General features: G+C 42.2%; 1 protein-coding gene across 2 annotated transcripts in view; it reads right to left on the bottom strand.

Annotated features, from left to right (window-relative positions):
* Positions 1-15,796, bottom strand: part of ILRUN (inflammation and lipid regulator with UBA-like and NBR1-like domains) — an 86,462-nt gene that overhangs the window by 44,910 nt on the left and 25,756 nt on the right. For both annotated transcript variants that reach the window (XM_081044656.1, XM_081044655.1), the window contains exons 2-3: positions 7,797-7,951; positions 2,011-2,208 (exon numbers count right to left, since the gene is read on the bottom strand). In XM_081044656.1, coding sequence (XP_080900782.1) covers positions 2,011-2,208; positions 7,797-7,951 — 353 coding nt within the window. The remainder of the gene's footprint in view (positions 1-2,010; positions 2,209-7,796; positions 7,952-15,796) is intronic.

The raw sequence follows: 15,796 nt of genomic DNA, 5'->3' as shown, positions 1-15,796 counted from the left end.
AACAAGATTTGAGCTCTCAAACACTAGACAACAGTAAGAAGCTGTTATCTTTGCATCAAAGGAATGTTTTAAAAAGTCATGTATGTTTTCTTCCTCTTCCCTTGAAAATGCCGACATTTATTTTAAAAATCTACTGAGTAGCCACTCTCCACTTTGCACTGGGCTCAGCTTTTTGAAGCATTACGAAGATAAATGAGACAGGTAATACACCTAAGTTTTAAAGGTGGTATGAGACTTTGTCAAATTAACTGGGTAGCAAGAGGTAAAGTGCCTGAGAGAGGCAAAGAGATAATGCAGTGGCAGCTCAGCACTGGGAGAAACTTCTTTCAACCATGTGGGTAAGAAGCTGCTTAGGAGAGGTGGCCTGTAAACAGAGTCCAGAAGGGAAGAGACAAATCATCTCCCTGCATTCTGATACCTGATTACACGTTCATTTGTTTTTCAGCTGACAGTCAGGCCAGAGAAAAGGATGAGTAAACAAACACATAAAGTCCAGCGTGTTAAGTATAATGACAAGCATGCGCGTAATTTAACAAGAAAGGGAGGGATGGATTCCTTGGGGTGGGTGGGAAGAGGAAAAGGGGACCTCACGGTGGGGAGGATGAGCAGGATGTACTGCGAAGAAGGGAAAAGGTATTTCAGGTACCGGGAACGATGTGAACAAGGGCGTGGCGATATGGAAGCAAGTGGCATCTGGAGGACGGCTGCCGGGGAGAACGGAGATGCCTGAAGGGAGTGAACAGGACGCCAGGCCAGGCGTGCGGGGCTTGGCCCGGTGCCAAGGAGTTTGGTTTCATTACAGTAGGCACAAGGGTTTTAGGCAAAGAATGGAGTCACCATAAGGCACGTTTTCGAACATGGAAAATTTCTGAGGCGATAAAAATATTTAAAGTTTCCACTGTCTACAAAAACATACGAGAACATTAATTCCAGGGACCCTTCAAATAACTGCCAAGGTCCCACTGGCCATGAGCCCGGGTAAGAGCCCCCTGAGGGCAAGAATCATTTGCCAGGACGTGGGGTCCAATGAAATCAACAAGGACCGACCTGTGCTTAAAGGCAGTAAGAACAGAAGGGGAGGACTTCCGCAGACCAGCTTACTGGGGTGCGAATGAGAAGACGGCACGCTTTGCTGGGGTGCTGTGAAAATTCAGTATGTAGGTGTGCCAGCTAAGCAGTTAAAACACAGGCTGGGCGCTCGAGAGAGTTTGCAGCCACAGATATGACTGCCCATCGCCCTGATGCTGTACTGGTGACCGCGGAAGCCACGTGGGTGGATGAGGTCACAGAGCACGCACGGAGCCAGCTCAGAATCTAGTAATCCCACGGCAGAGATGAGATGGACAGAGAGAGAAAGCACCTTCGGAGGAGGAGGAGAAACAAGAGAGCTGTATGAGTTTAGGAAGGTACACATTTCAAAAAACATTCGCAGGATGTGCCAAATGAGAGAGAGTCAGTAAGCAGGAAGACGGCTGGATTTGGAAACTGGGCAGTCACTGCAGTGGGTAAAGGACACGGGGTTGAAGAATAAATGGAAAACAGGAAGAAGAGATGGGGAGTCTAGATCTCTTTGTTTAGCAAGTTTGGCAATAAAGAGAAGGTGTGAGAGGCATTAGCAGCGTGACAGGTCAACGGGTTGAGAGACGTGTGCACATTTTGTGCATTATCTTTTTTCATATGACCTGTGTCTAGGGAACTCCGTGAACAAAGAGCCTTCAGTATTTTTACAGCACCTACTAGACTGTATAATCAAAACAGCAACATTACTAACGCACTGTTGGGAACGCAAGCTCTATCTCATACACATCACTAAACTGTAACTAAAAGCCTAGTGTAAAAGGGAGAGCCCCAGACTGAACCAGCGAGACCACCATTACATCAGGTCGGTCCGTGCGCGGAGGGACTGGCGGAGGCCACGCCCCGTTGTGTGACGGACAGGCTGAGCCGCTCGCAAGCGCTGTGAGAAGTCACCTCAGTCCCTTGCCCTGGGCCGCACAAGGACACACTCACCTCCGTAGTAGAGTCCCGTCGCTGTGCACATCCGCCATTGTCCCTGGTACATGCCTGCTCTGCTGGGGCTGCACATCTGGACGCTGACATCTGCAATCTCTTGGGGCTCTAGCGATCTCACCATCACCATGTTCACATGTCCAAATTGGTCTCCCCCGACATATTTAAGACAAACCCCTGGAGGCCAGGCCTCTGCCCCTGAGTTCAAGCAAAAGAAAAAAGTGTTAGGCAATCAGAGGTCCCACGCCGGGTGCAGCTCAGCACAAAGGCATAGCAGAGGCCTGTTTCTTGGTCTCTCCCACCTGCCATGCTACCCACATACCCCTCAGCTACAGAACATCACAGACTGATCAGAGGGAATTATCAGAGGACACAACCTCTGACCGAGGCCGTCCCTAAGACATGGCACACAAGGCAAAAGCAGGGCAGCTCCTCAGGAAGAGGGGTTTCAGGGGACCCCGGGGCAGCCGCACATCACACTCAATCTGGAGAACCTCAGGAAGATGCTGGAGAAGGGCTATGAAGATGAGCACAGGCCACACCTTTGGAGGGCTGCTCTGTCTGCTAAAAGGTAACGCGCCTATTTCCACGCTAACTTTTTAGGCTAACATTCGCAGTAAATATACGTCTGACTGTCCCTGATTTTCCACCTAGGCAAGAGGATGAAATACATAAGGAGTAATTTCTATGACACTGTTTTTATTTTAAAACTGCCTTTTCCCTGATATATGACTTTTCTTCTGGACTCCTTAACTATGAAGACTGAGGCTCAGGAGACCCGCAAATACAAGATGGAGGAGTCACGTGGACGTTTCATTTTCAGGTTCAAGCAATAGTGGGGAAAATATGAACAGTGTGGTGAACTCCCCCATCTCAGAGGTGATGACACTGGCCGGAAGTGCTTGTAGAAAGGACAGGAACATCAATCCAAAGCAGTGGCCTTGGCAGGAATGTCCTTCCTCCTTTGGAAGTGGCAATGATCTAATCTGGTACCGGCTCCTGTGTACCTATTTTCATGTAAACGAATGCAAAATGAAAACTCTCTACATTGACTTGCTCTGACTGGGCACAGGCAGCCACATAGTAACCCCGTGATCTCCCCTGTGAAGTCTCTCTAATAATACACTTTGTACTATAGACAGAAACCTCTCTCTGTCTTTGTGGGGGACATACACATTCATTATAAAAGAAAAAAAAAATCACCAGACATGGCAGGACTCTCAGGACACAGCACGCTTCAAGTTTACCTCCTAACAGTACTCCAGGATGCCTCAGGACCTTGTTCTAGAAGTGCCAGGCTGGTTCTGATACACATGATGGCTTACTATTGAAAAGAGAACCAGAGAGAAAAACCACCAGCGCGCGACTGCTGAGAGAGATCTCAGCCCCGCAACAAACAGCACCCTCTGTGGCTCTTGGATTTTAAGGGGTAGCAAAGGAAGCAGTGGCCACTGTGTTCTGTCATACTCTCTTTTAGAAAAGCCAAAAAATAAAACCTGCCAGCAAAGTGTCCTCCTAAGTTAACACTACAGAGAGCAACGGCTGCTGGTGGAAAAATTGTGGATGACACACTGGCAATACATGCAAATTGCTTCTCATTTCTGAGGCTGATGGCCTAGCAAAAGCATATCTGTCTTATGTCAAGAGTAGTAGCGTCTGACATGAAGCATCTTGGAAAACGTCAAGTCTCTTTAAAGGCCAAAATCCAAGAGGAAAATTAAACTACTGTTATAGGGCTGAATTCACAATTATTCTACAAAACACACACACACACACACACACACACATCTGTAACAAGACAATGTCTGTTTATATGAAAAGCCAAGAATGTAGCTGGATTTGAACCTCTAACTAAGGAACACCAAGATCGTATGGGTGTGTGAAACACTTGGCTGTCCTGAGCAAATCACCACAAGCAGCTGAGATAGTCGGATCTGCCCGGCACACATAGGGGGAGCGCTGCTATACTGTAGGGAGACTGAGTTAGCTGGCAACACATTAAGTGATTGGTGCTAAATGATGCAGTCCTGATCCTTTTAGTCCACTAGATACCTAGTAACGTGGTGCTTACAGCACCTCTCGAAATAAAACATTAGAAGAGCTAGTCACCATCAACCCTAAAGTATTAATTTGCTATGATATAAAGAACCATCATCTGCCTTCTGAGAGTTTCAATAATTCACTGACATACAGTTCTTATAGCCCCAACTGTTAGGTCACGAAACTTTGAAAGAGTCAAAGATACTGATTCTTTATACAGAGAGAAAAGAAATACTGGTGAGCTAGCCGTTTGGATCACGTGGCAAAGTATACCTGAAATCAGGATCTGACAAGTATAATACAACAGGCTTCACATTAAGTCTCAAGTACAAACTGACTTAATGGGAGATAAATATATCTAGAAGAAAAGAAAGATTAATCTGTGTTTTATGACATTCCAAGTTCAATGTTACAAGCATGTGTGTGATTAAGGCTTCTCCAGTTATGGAATATAATTTTATTTAAAAAATAAAAAGTAAAAACAAAAATCCCCATCATATGGCAATTTTGAGATGGCAGCGAGTATGGCAAAAGTAAAATAAAATCCCATCAGTTCCAGAAAGTCCATCTAAAATCCAGGTGTGTGATTATAAAAACAGTTTGGCGACAGTAAGGAACGTCCATAGAGCAATGCAGAAGAAAAACTTCAGCGAAGAGGTTTTTAACCCTTATTTTTTTAACTCCTATAAGTTTGGAGACTGCACTTCCAATTAAGCTATATAAACACAGGGACCTTCACTGATTTCTGTCACCATTTTCTCCCTGTAGCTGATCAAGTGACTAGAACATAATACAATTTGTTCAGTGAATGGAGCAGAAGTATCTTCTCTATAACCACACTGAAGAGAAAGGTAGAAAATTAACTATTTTAAGGAGCCAAAAGAAAAACGGAGGAATAGTTGTTCCTTCTCAAGTTCTTCTCCCAACTCTTGTTTTATAACCATTTCTATGTAATTCACAAACGCCACTCCCTCACATGACAAAACGCCACTCCCTCACATGACGATCCCAAGTCCTTCACCAAAGGCAGAGAAATGCCCGAGTTATCATTACGTGCTCAGCCTGTCACTACACTTGGACAACAGAGCGTGGCTGCAGCAAGAAGCTGTAAGTGTTGGTGAAGAATATTTTCTGCTTTCATCTTTAGAGGGACCGTTTCATATTTGCACTTTGAACTCCAGTGTAAGGTTTCCTGCTCAAGTTTCCCAAGCTTCTAACACTTAGTGACAAAAGTTTGAATCCTGATATTCTGCAGCTATGTCATTAAATGTCTCACTTTGGTTTTTCTGTGGTCTAAATCTAAGGATTTAAACAGTATTAGGAATTTAATTTCAAACATTGGGTGCCATTTATCTTCTCTGGGGAAGCTGTTGGGACAGCTACGTGCAGTTCCTACCCGTCTCCTCTGCTGTATATGTGAATACCTGGCATGCCTAAACCATGACAGCACACAGGCATCAGGAAAACTAGCTCCGAGACTCTCCCAGTGAGCACTCCTCTCTTAGGGAAGATTATGAATGGGAGTAAGAGAGCCAGAGGAGAATGGCGGAGGCTGCGCTACTTCTGAGCTACGACTGTATTTCCAGAAAGAACTCAGGCCAGATGAGTATGACGCCAAGGAACCCATGTATGTGCTGCTGTCCCTCTCTCCTTAGTGACACACCTGTTACTTAGTTACAGGAGGCCAGTATCTCCTTAATCAAATGGAAAACATTTGGATTATGGATAGAAAATTATTTTATGACTGGTTGAACAAATTCCAGAAGAATAAAGAAAACTACTATTTGTTCAAAGAATCTTGAAAGGTAAAATCTCTAGCAATTGTTGCCCAACTTTTCAAGACGTGTTTAGGAACAAGAATGCCTTCACAGGAAGGAAGGGGGCAGACCCAGAGACTGACTGAAACTGAAGTCACTGCAAAAACAGGAGGAAAGAGCGGCCAGGCCCACCAACAGATTTTCTCCAAGTCAAGGTGAAAGGCAGGTTCTTTGAGGTTCTGATTTTACACTCTAGCCATTTTCTATCCAGCCTTCCAACCCCCTAGGAATCCAAGTAACTATCTAGTGAATGAGTAGATACATCAAGAGGTCTTCTGAAACACAAAATGGTTATTCTGCAACAAGACAGCATTTAAAGTATTTCAACATTATTCTAGCAACCTTCAATATTTAAAAAACACTACAAAGATCTCATGCAAGGCCAGATCATTTTCAGTGTTTTCACTGTAAGTAAACAAGGTCTTAGATTAACTTTTAAAAAAATAAATAAGTCTTTTGAATATCTCATTCTTTCTAAACAAACCACTCCTTTAAAAAAATTCATGTATAAATTTCAAAAGCATTTTTTATCAGTAACAGCAGGTTTTAGGAATACGGAGGAGAAACACGATGAGCAGAAACTAAACTAAAGAGATTGTTTTCATGTTTTTTAAAGCAGGCAACATTAAGGAAGGTAAGAAAGAAATTAGGCAAAGTAAAGATAATCCAACTTTGAACAAGTAAGAATTTCAAGAAAAACAGAAAATATGGCTATTTTCCCGTCTTACCATGTGCCTCTGAAACTAACAATGCTCCACACTGTTATAACTAAAAGGGGAAAGAAGCCAATGAGAACTGGACCAGGACACAGATGTCCCCACGCATCTACAGCCCCAGTCAATCCAGATTATGGGCATCTGCGCAGTGACACTGAACCTTCATCCAAGGGAGAGTTACTTCTCGGAAGCCAAAAAAATAAAGATAACCATTTGGTACATTAGTTATTATATAAAAGTCTGGCTTAGCCAGTCTTTCCCCATCATAAAAGAAGTATAAAGAATTGAAAGGTAAACAGTCAATAAAAGGTCACTTTTATGGGTTTACTTGAGCCCCCCGAGTTTTGTATCACCTCACATCAGATTACCTTGCTAGATAAGGTTTCCCCGCAGCCACAAATGTTTAGCTAAATATCCTGTGCCTAGTTTTCCATGTCTCAGGATTCCTCTAAGCTCTCACTAATAACAAGGATTTGAAGCTTCCCCACTCAGCCAGCGTCAATGGTACTAAGCCCACTCAAATTTAAAGTCATTAGAAAAGAATTTAACAATTAAAAGGTAATAATTAACAGTTACTAGACACATATTCAGATACTATTTTCAAAGAATTATGCTTAACTTATTTTTAGGTTTTCTTCACGTCAGCAGTATACCAAAACAATGCTTTAAAAAAACACACAATTTCCCAACCTTGCCATCTTTCACATTCTGAGCAAATCCCCACACTTTTTACCCTGTTTTTTCACAGTGATATTAATGTCTCAGATATCTTAAATGAAATTTCAGACAGCATCGTCCTGTATTGTGCAGAAACGAGCTTTCTAAAGAGCAGATGCTCACAGCTCTTTCTTGTTCTGGCCATGGCTGCAGCGCCTCTAGCCTGCTGGAAACAACCAGAAGAATAATCAGAGCAGAATGAAAACGAGGGGGACCTGGTGGTGGAGAACACAGCCCCACCACCACCACACGCAGGCCTACTTCCTGGTACCAGAGGATTGTGTTCAGACGCCATCAAGCCCTAAATTCCTCTTCCTGGTGTGGGGCAGGCATATTTCATTGATGTTGGTCATCACACCACTGCAAGAAATGCTACACCATGTGCAAGAAAAATCTCAGAGTTACACAATCACATAACTTAAACTAAAACATGCATTTCTTTTAACTACCAAGAAAAAGAAAACTGGACAAGGGGAATTGCCCATTACATATTTACCAGAATTCTGGATCCGCCACGTTTTTATAAACTGAGTATCAGGAGGTATCGACTCCCCTTCTCCTATGGTGACGTCTTCAACAAAGGACATGGAGGGTACACTGATGTTTGGGCTCTCAAAGTCATAATAGGCGCCAATTGCTGCTTGTAGGTTCCTACAAATAAAGAGAAACGGTGAAAGACTTCAGTCGTGTCCAGAGCACATCATCTTCATTGCCAATCAAAAAGAAAAAGCCAGTTTCTTAGGGTTTGTTATAGAACCTAAGGCTCCTGGTATGTAAAGCTGCAGAGCCACTGATTCTGGCTGAGGAACGACAGGAAAAACGCCAGGACCCACAAACTTGTGCACTACTTTCTTCCCAAGGCACCCACACAGAAAGTAACCACGTTATCGCCATCAGCTACAAGATAGCACATTCCCCTCTTACCCACAAGTTTGGGTAAGGAAGTCAATTAAAAGAGAGCTTCTCTGCAACTGTGACTAAAATCCAAGTAAGTTCCATTGTTAAAAACATTCTAATTTTTTCATTTTTTGAAAAAGCAACACGTGCACATGGTTCAAGAAATTTCATACAGTGAAAATACCCGTCTTATCTCCTTTCCTACACACACACACACACACACACACACCCAGAATCAGTCTTATGACTTTCTTAAATATCCTTCCAGAACTTCCTTATGCAGGTACAAGCAAATCATATTCTTATTTCGTCCTTTTTACACAGTTGGTAGCATATTACCCTGTCCTTTGCTTTATCCCAACTATACCATGAAGATATTTTTCTTTTTCCCCCCTTTTTCTGTCCACACCCCCACCACCACCCACCACCTCACTCCGGTCCAAGCCATTGTTTCTGAGTCTAGTTGGGTAGGACCCAGCTCCCTGGCCCCTGCTGGTGTTATGAGCCTTGCGCTCCCCCCCAGCTGGGGCAGCTTGTCGCTGGTCGCCTGCTCACGGCAGCTCTCGCCGGCTGCCGGCCACTCAGGATGGTTGCCAGGCACTCACACTGGCCACCGGCCGCGCTAGCAGCAGCCCATGGCAGCCCAGGGCAGCCCAGCTCCAGGGAGAGCCATTGTTCACAATCTTAGCTGTAGAGGGCGCAGCCCACTGGCCCATGTGGGAACCGAACTGGGGGCCTTGGCGTTATATCGCTCCAACCACCTGAGCCACCCAGCCGACCCCCCCATGAAGATATTTCTATGTTAGTATATAATGAGTATCCTCATTGTTTTTTACAGCTGTTTCTATTATATACATGATTTATATGAGCAGTCCACTTGTGAGTTTGTTTCCAAGCTTTAATTCTTCCATAAATAAGCTTATGCACACACTGGAATGCATCCATAGGATAAATTCCTGTAATACCGCTGGGTCACAGGGAATATGCTTGTGGTTTTAATGCATCTAAACTTGCTCAATAAAAGTTGTATACTTAATGAATGCTTCCACCAAGAATGTACGAGAGGGTCTATTTCCCCACTAGCTCATCAACAGAGTTTCTCCAACGTTTTGGATTTTTGTCCATTTGATAGGTAAAAAATAAGATCTCAATGAGGTCTTGAAATGGTTTTCTCCTTTCAAGAAAGCAGTTTCTTTTTTGGAAGCACCATCTTGTAAACGTTGGTGTTCTTTTTAATTACTCATCAACCTCCTTATGTCAGAAGGAACTACCAAGCACACAAACCAGAGTCCGTAATTGAACAGAATCACATGATTGACAGCTTGTTTCACCACTGCCAGAAACCAACAGCCACGAAGGGGTTTAAGTATGCTGTGTGCATGAGAGCAAAGACACTGTTGGTAATTACATTCACTGCTTCTCCTATGGTCTTACCGACACTAGTGCCATGAGCCCAGTCCCCACAACACACAACACCAAGTGCATTTTTGTAAACATAACCCAACCGTAAGCCAAAGGACCCAGTGGGTTGTTTTTAATTACGCATAAACATGGCGTGAAATAAGCTCTGACAGACATGCTGCTAACAGCAAATATCTTTTCTGCTGGGGGCATGCCTGCTCCTCCAGGTGTTTGCAGCTGCCAGAAAAGCCGGCTATATTTAGAGCAGCTACCTCAGGTCAAGTTCAGTAATGGTGGCCTGTAATATTAGTCAGTAATGACTGGAATGACACCAGCAGCAGCTGCCTGCCTGCCTGCCTGCCCCGTGTGCTAGATAAAACTTACATGGAGCAGAGCTGGGCCAGGGGCCAAACTGTGCCCATTTGCTTGACCATTCAATAGGAAGCCTTGGATTTTAGTCTTCCCAGCAACTTCCTTATCTGGCTGGCTGGCTGGGATCCGAAGTGAAGAATACGTGACTCGTCAGACGTGGGGAAGCCCCGCCCCCCCGAACAGGCTTAGGAGTACATCTAGAATCAGCTTTACACTTAGGGATCAGGGATAAAATGGGGGACAGAAAAATACGCCTAGCTTGCATTTTGTTCTTCTGAAAACCTTTTATAAAAGCCACATGTCCAACTTTTTATAAAGATCATTTTTCCGCTGCAGGTCTCTAGCAAGTAGCCTGCTGAATTGTTTTCTGTTCACTTGGCTGTAAAATATGCTTGGGAGGGAAGAAACTATTTGTGTGCCCAGGACAATTGCCAATTCTCATCCTCAGCCTGTGTCATATTTCACCACTTGGCTCTGCCTGGTATCAGACAGGACTGCGAGACCACTGCAGTAGAAACACTACCAAGTGGAAAAGTCCAGCTATCCTAAGGCAAATCCATTCCCTGCTTCATATCTTTCACACATCCCATCTCATCCCACAGCCACACCAACAAATCTGCTTATTTGTACCTATAATTATACAGGTAATTCAGCCAGAGAAAGATTAAGAAATATTTTTAAAGCCCAAAGTGAAACTGAAAGTAGTGAACTGGACTCCAGGCAGGAAGCAGGAGTGAAGGATGACAAAGCAAATTCATTCCCCAAATACAAGGCCGAGAGTAGACGTTGGCCCAGCGGTGCTCCAACCCATCCGGAGGGTACACCGCTCAGAGTGTGGGTACACAGCTCCTCCGCGCGCGGACCATTTATATCATTGCCTCACTGGGTCAGGAAACAGCAAGAATAGACCACACAGCTCCAACTCAGTGTGAGAACACGTAGACATGATAGCACGCATTCCCGTTCAAAACAACATACTCAGCTATTATTAGCCAGCAAGAAATTCTACATGAAATAGAGCTGGCCGAGGAGATGGGAAAAGGAGAACACTGACTCACTATTCAGCCCAGCCTGAAAGTTTAGACTTCCAGGTTCCTTCTGTGTTTTCACTCAGAAACAGTTTTTCATCTGATTTCAGATGGTTAAAAGCAGCCTGAAGAACAAAGGGAGGCAGTGTAACAGCGGGGGAAAGGCACAGCCTAAGATGGATGGTGGCGATGGTTGCACAACACTGTGAATATACTTAATGCCACAGAACTTGAAATTGGTGGAAATGGTAACATTTGAAATGGCTTCGTTTAAAGGCAGCTCCTACTTCTGGCTGCTGAGCATTTATCTGTGTCAGTTTACTCATCTGCACACTGGGTTTTTACATTATAAGGTTGGCTTATATTTTGTATTACACGGTTGGCATTATAGGGCTGGCTGTGAAGACTGCATTAGGCAATGTATATAAATGCCCTAGGTTGTCAGTCATTAATCAACAAATATTTAATTAATGAGCATTTATCCACGTGCTAGGCACTCACCCTGGGACTGGGGATAAAACAGACAGCAAGACAGGGAAGGCCTGTCTCTACAGAGCTGCTAGTCCAGCCGGCGGCAGCAAACCCGGATACGCCACCTGCCTCTCACACGGTCGCTATCAGGCCAAAGCAACTTTTCCTACTCGGTGCAAAATGGACTTGGCACGCACTACAGTTTCAACTGCACCGTCAGCTTAACCTAATTCAGGGTAGAAGAATCGGGGGATGCTGAGACGCAATTTTGTAACTTAGAAGCAACACTGTTCAACCTTCATTTTATAGATAACTGAGTAACTTGCCTTTGCCTATTAGAATTTATTATTATTTCAACTTATTATTATTTAGAATCAGTTATTAGAATTTAGAGCCATATTTTTCAAAAGCAAAAAACTTTTAACTTATCCAGAATTTTCCAATTATCTAATAATACTCCGAACATCAGATTTCCTTAAGAACATATTAATTACCATCATGAATTCCATAAACAAAATTACTTGTAACCTTGTTAAGCTGAATTCTTGAAGGTGGTCAATTACCTAACCTTTCATATATTCACAAACACAAAACATTTATTTTTGTACTATGTATACATATATAAAATAGATTACTGGTCTTACAAAGAAAAATCATCTATATCCTGAACATACAGTCAGGAAGAGCACCCAAAAACATGGGGGTAGAGAACAGTTCAGAAGATCAGGAAGTCAGAATTAAAGAGGGAATGCCAGAAGTCTGAGTATTAGATCAGATTCTCAGTGAAATAAAATGAGATACCTTCGCTTTCTATTCTTTGACCAAATAAGAAATTCAAAAGAATCCAAATTATGAGAGAAAGAAAACTACCCATCTCATTTGGACACAAATAAAGATGGGAAATCAGAACGAGAACAGATGCAGTGAAGCACGGAGAGCAGCATCTCTGGGCTTCCAGGAATCCTTATCCCAAGCCACGAGCGTTCCCTCCCCTCCCCTATGGAGTGCCAGGGGTACTGCTACCCACGCCACAAGCCACCAGGAGTCAGGCAGACCTTAATGTCTCTGAACGACTGAAAACCGGACTAGAAAAAGCGTCAGCAAACCAGATGGTGGTTCTTACAAGGGCTTTCCAACATCAACTCAACTGGAATCTAACAGGGAAGACCAAAAAGAAGGGTCATAAAATATGTCCGTGTAACTATCTTAAACTTTAAGACCTGGGAAAAACTGAGATTTTCACTCAAACAGAAAGATGACTGCAGGTAAGGAATAGGAATTGGGCTATAGAAGGCTCTCAGTATTTCCGAACGTAAAACTTAACTTGTGAATGGTACTAGTTAATATGTGAAGACAGCAAGAAAAATGAAAGAACTTGTGGAAAATTTCATTAAGAGGAGCAACAAAATTCACACCAGTGTTTACCCACTTCTTAGAGACCTAGCAAGTCCAAGATTATTTCTTCTCTCTTCCCTTCCTGGCTATTTATTAACCCACTAATTTTATTACTTTTTAGAATTGGTCCTTCTTACTATCATCAGCAGTTATACTTTTTCCAAGTAGAAAGTAAAAAACAAGCATTCCACCATGAAGAAGGCATGGTGATGGCATTGTTTTAAACAGATGTAACAACCAAATGCAATATAGGTCCTTGATTGGATTCTGCTTTAAAAAAAAAAAGTTATAAAAGACATACTTAGGGACAACTGAGGAAATTTGAATATGGATATTTTTTATTAGTAAAGAATTTTTTGTGCTGTACACCTGAAGCTGATATTGAATAATATTGAAAGTCAACTACAATTAAATACATATACGGTCACGGGATGTAAAATGCAGCATAAGGAATATAGACAATGATATAGTAACAGTTACATACGATGCCAGAGGGGTACTTATATTTTATATTACACTAGACTTGGGGGGGCTTATCACTCAGTGGGGGGTGTAAATGTCTAATCAGTATGTTGTTTTGTACACCTGAAACCAATTTTAAAAAAACCTACAAAAAAAGATTTTGTAACTTAGTATTTTAGTATGTGGTTATGTAAGACAGTATCCTTATTTTTAGGAGAAGCATGCTGAAATATTTAAGGGTGAAGGGTCATGATGTTTACAACCTTCAAATGACTCCAAAAATTTTATATAGAGCAAAAAAATTAAGCCAAAAATGTTAACCAGTGCTGAACCTTGGTGGCAAAAATAACGGTATACACTCTACGGTTCTTTAAAATCCTCTACAGGTTTGAAAATTTTTATAATAAAAAGGTAAGTGGAAAAGAAAGAGACAGAAGAAAGAGAAGGTATCCTTCCTGCCACTGGAGAATATCTAACAACTTCAGTGCGGAATTACTATAACCATTTTGGGAACAAGAAGGGACCTACTGGGACCTCAGGAGGCTGACATACAGAGGATGACAGCTCAGAAAGAGGGAAATAATCACTGTGTCTGATGACATAATGAACCACAAAATTAAGCAACGGCAGAGCCATCTTACACTGGGGTATTCCTGTCATCTGAGATAATAAAATCGGCTTATTTTTTTTAAAAGCAGGATCTGAGAATATAGCAATTGACATTGACATTGTAGGAGTTTAGTTTCTAAGTGCTTTGGCTGATATGCCAGGATCAAACTATTTTTCCTTTAAAAAAATGTGTAGGGTTAGGGTTGGGGTTGGGGTTGGGGTTGTTAGGGTTGGGGTTGTTGGGGTTGGGGTTGTTGGGGTTGGGGTTGGGGTTGGGGTTAGGGTTAGGGTTAGAAAAAAAATGAAAAATAAATAAAAAATAAAATAAAATAAAAATGTGTGAAATACACATACCATACAATTACTTTGAAGTATATATATATGTAATTCATTGGCAGTGAGTGCATTCACATGTGCAAACAGCACCTCTCTCTAGTTCCAAAACCTTTTAATCACTTCATACTTATTAAGAACACCCCATACCCTTTAAGTATTCATTTCTCATTCCTCTCCCCCACCCCCTGGCAACCATTAACCTGCTTTCTCTATGAATTTGCCTATTCTGCAAAATTAACATAAAAGGAATCATACAACTCGCCAACGCCTGTGTCTAGCTTCTTTCACTTAGCATAATGTTTTCAAGACTTCTACCAAATGGTATAGCATGTATCAGTATTTCATCCCTTTTTATGGCTGAGTGATATTCCATTGTATGTACATGTCATGTTTTGTTTACCCACTCATCTGTTAATGGGCATCTGGGTGCTTCTACCTTCTGACAATTATGAGTAATGCTGCTACAAACACTCATATGCATGTGTCTTGTGGGCACGTGTTCACTTCTTTGCATAGATATACCTAGGAGGAGAACTGCTGGGTCATATGGTAATTCTGTTCAACTTTTTGAAGAACCACTAAACTGTTTTCCACAGTATAGCTGAACCATTTTACATTTCCACCAACAACGTACAACTGTTCCTATTTCTCCACACCCTCACGAATACTTATTTTCTTTTTTCTTTTTCATTATAGCCTCCTATGTGGGTATGAAATAATGTCTAACTGTGGTTTTGATTTGCCTTTCCTTAATGACCAATGGTCTTAAACATCTTTTCACACATTTGCTGGCCATTTGTATAGCCTCTTTGAAGAAGTGTCTGTTCAAATTCTTTAGTTTTTGACTGTGTTGTTTGTCTTCCTTTATATATTCCAAATACTAGACTCTTATCAGATATAAGACTTACAAATATTTAATCCCATTATGAAGACTGTCTTTTCACTTTCTTGATAATGTCCTTTGATGTAAAAGTTTTTAATTTTGTTGATTATCTAGGGTTTTTTTTTTGTTGCTTGTGCTTTTGATGTCAAATCTAAGAATTGATTGCCAAATCCAAGAATCGATTTACCTCTATGTTTTTCCTAATAGTTTCATGTTTTAGCTTTTATGTTTAGGTCACTGATCCATTTTCAGTGAATTTTTGTATAAGGAGAAAGGTACTCTTTTCCTGTGGTTTTTCAGTTATCCCAGCACCATGTGTTGAAAAAGGTTCAAACATTTTTAAGAAAGAAAAAAAAGTTAGACAATCTCTTGGGTATGGGTAGGATCCTGCCCTTTCTATGACCCTAATCCTTAGTGACACTTACATGGCAAGTGCAACACATGGCAAAGCTCAGACGGGGAAACCGCGCGGGAGAACAAGCCAAGCTGTGAGTGGCACCTCACGGTGACTCAAGCATGGAATGCTGGTGGCTCGGGTCATCCTAAAGGATACTGCATTTCCTTCTCCAACCAAACAGTTTCTAGGACTGAAGGAACCGACAACACTCATCTAAGAATCAGCCAAACTAAATTAAAAGCACA

The sequence above is a fragment of the Rhinolophus hipposideros genome (genome assembly GCF_964194185.1).
Source record: "Rhinolophus hipposideros genome assembly, chromosome: 3".
In the NCBI taxonomy this organism is placed as follows: domain Eukaryota; kingdom Metazoa; phylum Chordata; class Mammalia; order Chiroptera; family Rhinolophidae; genus Rhinolophus; species Rhinolophus hipposideros.
Note: the sequence above shows the minus strand (reverse complement) of the source record. Positions and strands in the feature narration are given on the sequence as shown.